The sequence below is a fragment of the Tachypleus tridentatus genome, chromosome 10, assembly GCF_004210375.1.
Source record: "Tachypleus tridentatus isolate NWPU-2018 chromosome 10, ASM421037v1, whole genome shotgun sequence".
NCBI classification, from domain to species: domain Eukaryota; kingdom Metazoa; phylum Arthropoda; class Merostomata; order Xiphosura; family Limulidae; genus Tachypleus; species Tachypleus tridentatus.
The window spans coordinates 11,640,819-11,654,323 of NC_134834.1; the positions used below are offsets into that span (position 1 = coordinate 11,640,819).

Here is a 13,505-nt window from a genome sequence, read left to right on the forward strand (position 1 = left end):
CAAAACTTTCCACGTTCACAGAATCATCTGAATCAATCAGAGTTTGGATTTCAGTACAATTGTCATAACAAACAACTTTAAAAAAACATGAAGGCATTAAGCAAATTTTCCTAAATTTTAGGAAGATAGGAATTTATTTTTCTCGTGAGAATTATTTAAAGAGTAAAACTTTTCACTTAAAAGACAAATATATTTCTACAAATCATGAATCTAATTTAACTGTAAAAATAATGACGTCAGAAAAAAACAATATATTTAACCAATACTCACTGTAACAAAATGTTTGAGAATTTATTAATATTTAAACAAATTATTAATTAAACAAGAATTTATTAATGTTTAAACAAATTATTAATTAAACAAGAATTTATTAATATTTAAACAAATTATTAATTAAACAAGAATTTATTAATATTTAAACAAATTATTAATTAAACAAGAATTTATTAATATTTAAACAAATTATTAATTAAACAAGAAATTATTAATATTTAAACAAGAAATTATTAATATTTAAACAAATTATTAATTAAACAAGAATTTATTAATATTTAATCAAATTATTAATTAAACAAGAATTTATTAATATTTAAACAAATTATTAATTAAACAAGAATTTATTAATATTTAAAAATATTAATTAAACAAGAATTTATTAATATTTAAACAAATTATTAATTAAACAAGAATTTATTAATATTTAAAAATATTAATTAAACAAGAATTTATTAATATTTAAACAAATTATTAATTAAACAAGAATTTATTAATATTTAAACAAATTATCAATGAAACAAAATTTTATTAATATATAAACAAATTATTGATTAAACAAGAATTTATGAATATTTAAACAAATTATTAATTAAACAAGAATTTATGAATATTTAAACAAATTATTAATTAAATAAGAAATTAATATTTAATAAAACATTTTTTTCTGATTTTCTCAGGTTCTAAGCCTACTTGTAGATAGATGAGGTAGGTGAAAGATAGGTTTCTGTCTGCGTTACGCAGGTTCCACCATATAGAGGGCCTCATATAAGAGAAATCTTAAGATAATACTGCAAAATTTTGATGTTTCTGGCTCAGACAGGTTTTACTGTATTATTTTGTAAGGAAAATAACGTTTCTTAATGTATTGAGCTTTTGACAAAATCTTAGAGAAAGACAGAGAAAGGTTACAGAGGAAGTAGATTACCCCATTATAATTGTCCATTTGTTTGTCTGACCACTGCTATACAGGTACTGTAAAGTGGACTGTCCTATGTGGTGACTGAAATTATGAATGCTCGGTGGAAGAATCCTTATTTTACGAAGGAAGACGAATGTCTCTATATAAGACAGAAAGCCCTGGGGGTACTACCAAACAATGACGAAGACGAAGAAAATAGATTTAATCTGTTGAAGGAGATGATGTTGAAAATCATTCATTTATCCGAATCGGAAATAAATGAATCTGTGGAAGAGGAGGACACCGACAGTGCTGAGAACAGAAAGAAAAAAAACAGTTAGGAAAAGAAAACGTGTGAGAAACAGATCGAATGGCGACCGAACGATACACTTAACAGGGAGAACTGGTGAAGACATGGGCAAAGAACACGTGGAATCTTCAAAGAGCAGGCGGTTAAAGTCGTGCTCCAAACCTCCAAAACCGTTCGAATTTAAAATGTCAAGTTCGAGACGTGTGAAACAGAAAGATGCAGATGAAAACAACGCTGAGAGAAAAGAAGGTGCTAAACTGAAGTACAGAAGGCGTCTGATAACAAGGTTAGTGTGCAAAAAAATACTGTGTTCGTTACGATGTTGTAATGGTTAACAGACTTTGTGGGGTTTGTTTACGTTTTATTTTTTGAATTTCCCGCAAAGCTACACGAGGGCTATCTGCGCTAGCCGTCGCTAATTTAGCAGTGTAAGACCAGAGGGAAGGCAGCTAGTCATCACCACCCGCCGCCAACTCTTGGGCTACTCTTTTACCAACGAATAGTAGGATTGACCGTACCATTATAACGCCTTCACAGCTGAAAGGGCGAACATGTTTGGTGCGAAGGGAATTCGAACCTGCGTCTCTCAGATTACGAATTGAACTCTTTAACCCACCTGGCCATGCCGGGTCATGACTTTGTGGGGACACCTTGTATTAACAAACAAAGATGTATTATTTTTTTTATCATATTCTCATATTTTCCTAAAGAAATAAAATGAGAGAAAAAAAGGGATCTAATAATTTCAACATAGATCGTGTTTAGATTTTGAATAGAGCAATAAGCTCGGGTAACCTTAAAAATGTTTCGTCACTGAATTTATTAACAGAACGAGCCCCGCCCATGTCGCGAAGCGCGTGCACCAACATAATAACAGATCCCGCAAAAAGTCTAAGAACATATTAAAGAGTATTACTAAAGTAGCTATTGTGTTATTTTGTTTTACTAGTGACTGGATTTCTATTAAATAATTCTTTCTAAGTTATGAAAAAAAAAATAATATTTTCGTTTGATGTTTTTTTTCTCTCGAATCTGTGTTAAAATATAACAAGTTGGTGTTGCATGATTTTTTCTCCCGTCAAACAAAAGTTTCATTCTCACTAAACTTAATGGTCATTCTGTCTATCTGTCTGCCTCAGAGGCGGAACTAACCAGGGCAACACCCATAGCCGACCCGCAGTGGCACGGCGTATATCTGCGGACTGGCACAGCTAGAAACCGGGTTTTGATACCTGTGGTAAGCAGAGCACAGATAGCTAATAGTTTTGTACTTAATTCCAAACAAACCAAACAAAGCTACAGGACGCATGCCCTCTGGTGGCCTGGTCTGGTTCTATCTTCTGAAGAAAAAACAACAACAAAAGAAACGGGTGTCACATATTTCTTTGCCACAGTTCCTGAACTGTTTGCTCTGCCACCGGTCTCTCTGCCGTTATTTATCTGTTTGTCAGTCTTCATCAACCTATCTATATTTTCTTATTAATATCTATCTTCCTGCTTGTCTCTCTATATTTTGAGTTTATATTTGTCTTCCTATTTGTGGTTTTCTATCTGTCTGTTTGCGATAGTTCTTTCTATGTGTGTCTGTAGAGGCTACAGCCGGTTCAATCACAGGACCGGGATTCAATCTCAATCACACGAGATGTATCAAAATTAATAGTCATTGATCCGCACGACCTTAAAATCCACACTGCTGTCCTAAAATATTTTCTTATAAATGGTCCATATTATAAAGTAATGCAATTGGTTCGACATATTAGAACATACACGTATGACCTAAAATATGAAGCCGTATAAGAAACCCACACGACAAGACAATGCAAGTGTTCATATAAAGCAACATGCGTTATCAAGACAGCTATAACGATTCGTCGTTTAATATAAATACATAATTTAACAAAAGAACGGGAAAATCTGTGTGTGTTTTCTTATAGCAAAGCCACATCGGGCTATCTGCTGAGCCCATCGAGGGGAATCGAACCCCTGATTTTACCGTTGTAAATCCGTAGACTTACCGCTGTACTAGCGGGGGAGCGAACAGGAAAATTGCCTGCAGACAGTCTACGAAGTAAAACACGTGACGTCAGAGTGGTCACTGATAAGGCTCTATTTTTACTTATACGTAATAACAAATTTATTAATGTTTTTTTACATCTTTTAAGATTAACAAAACGTGTCTTTCTAATTACTTCCCGACTTTAAACTTTCGTCGACAAAATATTTTAACTACAAGTACAGTTAAAAAATAGAGAAATACTTGTTTCTTAATACAACAGAGTTTCGTAACGGAATTATAAAATCCACACCAGGCTCTTGTTATTTTGTCACATGTTGCACATATTGAAATATAGAAGTTTTTTAACTGAATGATTTATTTCCCTGTCATAATATTTTATTGCGTCATGTCATTTCTACAGAAGTGTTGAATTGGGACAAACCTGTTTCAATATATATATATATATACTTCTCTTCGGTGAATTAAAGTATCACGTGACGTACAATTAATCATTATCGAACAGACCTTGACACCCGATAAATAAAGAACCAATAGATTCAGAGACGCCAGATGTAGGTTTCCAGAGACTTCAACTAATATATCTATGACTATTCTTTCCTTCACGATAAAATATAAAGGTTAGAATTAAAATGACTTGTCCACTTAATTTCGGTCAACTAGTAAGAAAATGAGTTGCTATTTATTTCTCTGTTTTATATATTTAAACTTTAGGTATAACAAGAAAAACCCGATGTTTCTACCAATCACATACTTTGATCCTTTATGTCTTCTTAAGGGTTCTACAACATTTTTTTTCTATAAAAGTATTTTCCGAGTACTAATCAATTTAGAAAATTACAATATTAGAGAAAAACGAACAAAACTTCGAACTTTTCTGTAAGATTTTCACAACATATAACACTGATGTAGTCACTACCTTCTCGTTCTAACATGACAACATATAATACAGTTGTAGTTACTTCCTTCTTGTTCCTAACATGACAACATATAACACTGATGTAGTCACTTCCTTGTTGTTCTTAAGATCACAACATATAACACTGATGTAGTCACTTCCTTGTTGTTCTTAACATCACAACATATAACACTGATGTAGTCACTTCCTTGTTGTTCTTAAGATCACAACATATAACACTGATGTAGTCACTTCCTTGTTGTTTTTAACATCACAACATATAACACTGATGTAGTCACTTCCTTGTTGTTCTTAACATCACAACATATAACACTGATGTAGTTACTTCCTTGTTGTTCTTAACTTCACAACATATAACACTGATGTAGTCACTACCTAATAGTTCCTAACATCACAACATATAACACTGATGTAGTCACTTCCTTGTTGTTCTTAACATGACAACATATAACACTGATGTAGTCACTACCTTCTCGTTCCTAACATGACAACATATAATACAGTTGTAGTTACTTCCTTCTTGTTCCTAACATGACAACATATAACACTGATGTAATCACTTGTTGTTCTTAACATCACAACATATAACACTGATGTAGTCACTTCCTTGTTGTTCTAACATCACAACATATAACACTGATGTAGTCAATTCCTTGTTGTTCTTAACTTCACAACATATAACACCGATGTAGCCACTTTTTTGTTCTTCTTAACTTCACAACATATAACACTGATGTAGTTACTTCCTTGTTGTTCTTAACATCACAACATATGACACTGATTATATTTCTGTTTTCAGTTCATGTTTGCTGTTAGCAGTATGTTAAGTAGTCGACATATTTTAAACAGAAGTAATTATTTTAATATTTTATGGTTTGTGACAGAAAAGTGTGAATATATCACAATCGAGAATGGATACCCTTGTGACTATTGTCGGTTGATTTACGTTTAACTTGTTTTAAATACTCGACAGGTAAGCAAACATACAGTCATGTGAAAAAGTTAGGACTCCCTATGAAAGTCTGTGTATTTGTGTAACATTTTTGGATATATGGATATTTAATCTCAATTTCAACAATACTGAGAGATTATAGGAATATAACTAAAAATTAAAACTGAAGAAAAGACTTTTCAAGATCTTCTGTAAATGTAATTCTACAAAATGCATATTCTAACTGAGGAATAAGTTAGGACCACCCTACCCTAATAGCTAGTGTTACCCCTTTGGCTGAAATAACTGCAATGAGACACTTCTTGTAGCCATCTACCAGTCTCTGACATAGGTCTGAAGAATGTTTTCCCACTTTTCAATGCAGAATTCTTTCAGCTGTGAGATGTTTGAGGGGTTTCTTGCATGTACAGCCTGTTTCAAGTCATCCCACAGCATCTCAATGGGATTAAGATCTGGGCTTTGACTCGGCTATTCTAGAACTCTCCATTTCTTAGTTTTCAGCCAGTCCTTGGTGGATTTACTGGTATGTTTTGGGTCATTGTCCTGTTGCAGGGTCCAGTTCCGCTTCAGCTTTAATTTTCTTACAGATGGACTCACATGTTCCTCAAGCACCCTCTGATACACAGTTGAATTCATAGTGGATTCTATGATTGTAAGCTGTCCAGGTCCTACTACAGCAAAGAAGCCCCAAACCATGACACTTCCACCTCCATGCTTCACAGTTGATATGAGGTTCTTTACTTGGAATGCTGTATTTGGTTTACGCCAAACATTTCCTCTGTTCTGGTGTCCAAATAATTCAACTTTGGACTCATCTGTCCAAAGAACATTATTCCAGAAGTCCTGGTCTTTGTCTACATTCTCTCTGGCAAACTTCAGTCTGGCCTTGATGTTTTTCTTAGAGAACAAAGGTTTCCTCCTTGCACACCTCCCATGCAAGTTAAACTTGTGCAGTCTCTTTCTGATTGTAGGGACATGCACTTTCACATCAACAGTAGCCAGAGCCTGCTGCAGGTCCCGTGATGACATGTTAGGGTACTTGGAGATCTCTTTTAGCATCTTGCGGTCTGCTCTCGGGGTGAACTTGTTTAAACGACCAGACCTGGGCATGTTGGCAGTTGTTTTGAAGGCCCTCCACTTGTTGACTGTTTTCCGGACAGTGGAATATCTGATTTCAAAATCTTTTGGGATCTTTTTAAATCCATTACCAGACTCATAGCTTCTACAATTTTCTGTCTGAAGGCCTCAGACAGCTCTTTAGCTCTCACCATGGTGCTCACTCCCACTTCAACAGTCAGGAGCACACCAAACTAAATGTCTGAGATTTAAATAGGGCAAGCCTCATTCAAAATGCTGAGTAACGATCTTCTAAAATCATGTGCACCTGGTGTGATACACCTGTGTGTGAGTTGAGCCATTTTAAGTGGGAATAAATGTGGGGGTGTCCTAACTTTTTCCTCAGTTAGAATATGCATTTTTGTAGAATTACATTTACAGAAGATCTTGAAAAGTCTTTTCTTCAGTTTTAATTGTTTAGTTATATTCCTATAATCTCTCAGTATTGTTAAAATTGAGATTAAATATCTATATATCAAAACTGTTACAAAATACACAGGCTTTCATGGGATGTCCTAACTTTTCACATGATTGTACGTGTACGTGTTGTCAAAAAACATACTCATTTAAAACGCATTTCTACCACGTATGCCACAAACCTTTAAAATATCTGTAATAATATATGACCTTTACTTTAGCTTTGACCTTTTAAATACTTCAATTAATGTTTTTCCACCATTCCTTTTCAAACTCTGGATAAATCTTTCTTCGCAAACATTCCTTAAATGTTATTTCAAAGATGTAGTCAGTATGTATTTGTATGTGTAAAAAGAGACAAACAGGTACAACATTTGATCTCGTTAACGAGTTAATAAATATTAATGAAGCTAAACTTCGTTGTTGTTGGGTTTGTTTTTGATAAAACAATAAATTTTCTAGCTACAACTACAGTTGTTAAAATATTGTTTTTTAACGTATTTCCTTTTAATGTTGTTGTTAAGAAGTTAAATTTCATGGTTACTGCCTTTCACACAACAAGTTTTCAAAGTTCACCGACAGTCGTTGAAAATAATAGCTGTTTTAGTTTTACTTTTCTTTGTTATTATTTTGTTTCCACCATGTTATGAAACTGTTTTATAATTCTCGGCTAATCGCAGTGGCATTCAAATAGCGTTTAACTTACTGTATTACTTAGAACACGTTCAAATGCTATGTCCTTCGTGACTAGGGCTTCAAAATAGTAGAATTTCCATTTCAGCTCATGTCCTTCAATACAGCTAATTATTGTAAATTGTTAGAAGCTCAGGTTCTGAAAGCCGTACTTTAAGAAAGTCTGTCTTGTGTCGCTTCTGTTCTCTGGTTATTTCTATGGAAATAGCATATATTACTTACACACGATCTTACGAAACGCGAAAATTAGAAAACAGACAAAACCACGCTGAATTGGCTGGGTCACGGAAATCTGCTTGGTAAAATTATCGTTTATGGAATTATTATACAACTGATATGTTCACGTTTTTCTTTTGTATGTCAGGGTTTCATTTCCTTGTCTTATTTCTAATATTTGGAAGCATATTTAATACGAGTAACAAATTTCGAATTTCTTACCCACATCATCACACTGTTCGCACATCATCACACAGTTCACACATCATCACACTGTTCGCACATCATCACACTGTTCGCACATCATCACACTGTTCACACATCATCACACTGTTCACACATCATCACACAGTTCACACATCATCACACTGTTCGCACATCATCACACAGTTCACACATCATCACACTGTCCGCACATCATCACACAGTTCACACATCATCACACAGTTCATACATCATCACACAGTTCTCACATCATCACACTGTTCGCACATCATTACACTGTTCACACATCATCACACGGTTCGCACATCATCACACTGTTCGTACATCATCACGGTTCTCACATCATCACACTGTTCGCACATCATCACACTGTTTTGCGCATCATCACGCTGTTCGCACATCATCACTGTTCACACATCATCGCACTGTTCGCACATCATCGCACGGTTCACACATCATCACACTGTTCGCGCATCATCACACGGTTCGCACGTCATCACACGGTTCGCATCATCACACTGTTCGCGCATCATCGCACGGTTCGCACATCATCACACTGTTTTCGCGCATCATCACACTGTTCGCACATCATCACGCTGTTCGCACGTCATCACACGGTTCGCACATCATCACTGATGTTCATACATCATCACACAATGTTCATACATCATCACAATGTTCATACATCATCACACGGTTCACACATCATCACACTGTTCGCATCAACATTACACTGTTCATACGTCATCGCACGGTTCGCATTATCATCACACTGTTCACACATCATCACAATGTTCGTAATATCATCACACTGTTCGTAATATCATCACAATGTTCACACATCATCACAATGTTCACACGTCATCACACTGTTCGCGCACATCATCACACTGTTCACACGTCATCACACTGTTCGCACATCATCACACGGTTCGCACGTCATCATCACGCTGTTCGCGCATCATCACAATGTGTTCGTACATCATCACAATGTTCGTATACATCATCACACGGTTCGCACATCATCACACTGTTTCGCACATCAACACGCACTGTTCGTACGTCGTCGCACGGTTCGCGTCGTCACACTGTTCGTACGTCATCACGCTGCTCGCGCATCATCGCACGGTTCGCATTATCATCACAATGTTCGGACATCGTCACGATGTTCGCGCACCGTCACACTGTCGCGCATATCATCACACTGTTTCGCACATCATCGCACTGTTTCACACATCGTCACGCTGTCTCGCACGTCGTCACGCTTAATCGCGCGTCGTCGCGCTGTTTCGCGCGTCGTCACGCGCTGTCGCGCATTGCATCGTCGCAGTGTTCGCGCATCATCACATGATGTTCGCGCGTCGTCACACTCATCGCACGTCGTCGCGCTATCGCGCGTCGTCGCACGGTTCGCGTCGTCACGCTGTTCGCGCGTCGTCGCACGGTTCGCGCATCGTCACAATGTTCGCACATCATCACAATGTTCATATCGTCATCACACGGTTCGCACGTCATCACACTGTTCACATCGTCGCACGGTTCGGCGTCGTCGCACGGTTCGCATCACATACGTCGTCACATTTCGTTTCGCACGTTCATCGTCACACTGTTCGCGCTATCGTCACGCTTGTTTCGCGCATCGTCATCACTGCTGTTCATACGTCATCACACTGTTGTTCGCACGTCATCACACGGTTCGCACATCGTCACACTGTTTGCGCATTATCATCACGCTGTTTCGCATCATCACAATGTTCGCGCATCATCATCACACTGTCGCGCATCATCACACTGTTCACGCATCATCACACTGTTCGCGCATCGTCACACTGTTCACGCATCGTCACACTGTTTCGCACATCATCGCACTGTTCACATATCATCACACTGTTTCGCAATATCATCACACTGTTCGCACATCATCACACTGTTCATACATCATCACAATGTTCACACATCATCACACTGTTCACACATCATCACAATGTTCGCACATCATCACACTGTCCGCACATCATCACACTGTTCACACATCATCACACTGTTCACACATCATCACACTGTTCGCACATCATCACACAGTTCACACATCATCACACTGCCCGAACATCATCACACTGTTCGCACATCATCACGAAAAGTACGAACATCTTATTCCAAGTATCAGAAAAGTCGCTCCCTCTCGGCCCTAATGCAACACGAGCCATGGTGGACCATGAAGCCACAGTCCAGCACGTTACCCAGAAGGCTAAACTTAACTACACATTTTCACTAAAACTTATGACAGATAATCTTCGAAATGACGAATATTGAATATCATTAGTATGGGTGACTTTAAGAATATGGAGTCAAGTTAGGACCTTTGGCCAAATCTGGGTAATTCCAAATTTCCAAGTGCAGAACTCTGAATATTGCCACAGTTCCAAATGTTAAAATATCATTTTATCACATTAAAAACAAAAGTTATACGTCTGATTTAGATTAAGAGAAATAAACAGTTGAAGTAGTGAAACATAAAGTAAATAAAACAGGAAGAAAACTAAACAAACATCCACTGGTAGATATTAATTAGAATTGGGGTTTGACAACTGGGTCAACTAGATTAACATGTCTTGTTCGTTTTAATTATACGTTGCTCGCCATGGCTACTAGATTTAAAACTGACCTATGGTTAGTGATGACCATTGCGAAGAGCATACGGACGAACTTGTGAGGTCAAAACGTCAGATGATCTTTATAAAGAGCGATCTTACTGTAAAAGATGGTTAATGGTCAAGGGGTTATAAGATCACCATAAATATAAGACACTTTAGAGAAACGACTTTTTAACTTCAGTATTTTGATAGCGATAAAAGTCAGCAGTGGAGACAAGAGTCAACCTAAAATTGTATAACTCTTCATTCTGGGAGTGAGTGTTTTACACATTACACACTCTTCATTCTGATAGTGAGGTTTTTACACATCACACACTCTTCATTCTGGGAGTGAGTGTTTTACATATTACACACTCTTTATTCTGAGAGTGAGGTTTTTACACATTACACACTCTTCATTCTGGGGTGAGGTTTTACACATTACACTCTTTTCATTCTGGGAGTGAGTGTTTTACACATTACACACACTTCATTCTGGGAGTGAGGTTTTTACACATTACACACTCTTCATTCTGGGAGTGACTGTTTTACATATTACACACTGTTCATTCTGGGAGTGAGTGTTTTTACACATTACACACTCTTCATTCTGGGAGTGAGTGTTTTACATTACACACCCTTCATTCTGGTAGTGAGTGTTTTACACATTACCCACTCTTCATTCTGGGGTGAGTGTTTCACACATTACACACTCTTCATTCTGGGAGTGAGGTTTTACACATTACACTCTTCATTCTGTGAGTGAGTGTTTTACACATTACACACACTTTATTCTGGTAGTGAGTGTTTTACACATTACACACTCTTCATTCTGGGAGTGAGTGTTTTACATATTACACTCTTCATTCTGGGAGTGAGTGTTTTACACATTACACACACTTCATTCTAGGAGTGAGTGTTTTACATATTACACACTTTTTATTCTGGGAGTGAGGTTTTTACACATTACACACTCTTCATTCTGGGAGTGAGTGTTTTATACATTACACACTCTTCATTCTGGGAGTGATGTTTTTACACATTGCACACTCTTCATTCTGTGAGTGAGGTTTTACACATTACACACTCTTCATTCTGGAAGTGAGTGTTTTACACATTACACACTGTTCATTCTGGGGTGAGTGTTTTACACATTACACACTCTTCATTCTGGGAGTGAGTGTTTCACACATTACACACTCTTAATTCTGGGAGTGAGTGTTTTACACATCACACACTCTTCATTCTGGGAGTGAGTGTTTTACACATTACACACTTTTCATTCTGGGAGTGAGGTTTTTACACATTACACACTCTTCATTCTGGGAGTGAGTGTTTTACACATTACACACTTTTCATTCTGGGAGTGAGTGTTTTACACATTACACACTCTTCATTCTGGGAGTGAGTGTTTTAATATTACACACTCTTTATTCTGAGAGTGAAGTTTTACACATTACACTCTCTTCATTCTGGGAGTGAGTGTTTTACATATTACACACTCTTCATTCTGGGAGTGAGTGTTTTACACATTACACACTCTTCATTCTGGGAGTGAGTGTTTTACACATTACACACTCTTCATTCTGGGAGTGAGTGTTTTACACATTACACACTTTCATTCTGGAAGTGAGTGTTTTACTCATTACACAGTCTTCATTCTGGGGTGAGTGTTTTACACATTACACACTCTTCATTCTGGGAGTGAGTGTTTTACACATTACACACTCTTCATTCTGGTAGTGAGTGTTTTACATATTACACACTTTTCATTCTGGGAGTTAGTGTTTTGCACATTATACACTCTTTATTCTGGGAGTGAGTGTTTTACACATTACACGCACTTCATTCTGGGAGTGAGTATTTTACACATTACACACTCTTCATTCTGGGAGTTAGTGTTTTACACATTACACACTCTTCATTCTGGGAGTGAGTGTTTTACACATTACACACTGTTCATTCTGGGAGTGAGTGTTTTACTTATTACACACTCTTCATTCTGGGAGTGAGTGTTTTACATATTACACACTCTTTATTCTGGGAGTGAGGTTTTACACATTACCCACTCTTCATTCTGGGAGTGAGTGTTTTACACATTACACACTCTTCATTCTGGGAGTGAGGGTTTTACACATTACACACTCTTCATTCTGGGAGTGAGGTTTTTACACATTACACACTCTTCATTCTGTGAGTGAGTGTTTTACACATTACACACACTTTATTCTGGTAGTGAGTGTTTTGCACATTACACACTCTTCATTCTGGGAGTGATTGTTTTACATATTACACACTTTTCATTCTGGGAGTGAGTGTTTTACACATCACACACTCTTCATTCTGGAAGTGAGTGTTTTACACATTACACAGTCTTCATTCTGGGAGTGAGTGTTTTACACATTACACACTCTTCATTCTGGGAGTGAGTGTTTTACACATTACACACCCTTCATTCTGGTAGTGAGTGTTTTACACATTACCCACTCTTCATTCTGGGAGTGAGTGTTTCACACATTACACACTCTTCATTCTGGGAGTGAGGTTTTTACACATTACACACTCTTCATTCTGTGAGTGAGTGTTTTACACATTACACACACTTTATTCTGGTAGTGAGTGTTTTACACATTACACACTCTTCATTCTGGGAGTGAGTGTTTTACATATTACACACTCTTCATTCTGGGAGTGAGTGTTTTACACATTACACACACTTCATTCTAGGGTGAGTGTTTTACATATTACACACTTTTTTTATTCTGGGGTGAGGTTTTTACACATTACACACTCTTCATTCTGGGAGTGAGTGTTTTATACATTACACACTCTTCAT

General features: G+C 36.9%; 1 protein-coding gene across 1 annotated transcript in view; it reads left to right on the forward strand.

Annotated features, from left to right (window-relative positions):
* Positions 1-1,554: 1,554 nt before the first annotated feature.
* Positions 1,555-13,505, forward strand: part of LOC143227957 (uncharacterized) — a 36,731-nt gene continuing 24,780 nt past the window's right edge. The window contains exon 1 of the mRNA XM_076459307.1: positions 1,555-1,770. Within this exon, the coding sequence (XP_076315422.1) occupies positions 1,589-1,770 (182 nt within the window). The 5' untranslated portion in view covers positions 1,555-1,588. The remainder of the gene's footprint in view (positions 1,771-13,505) is intronic.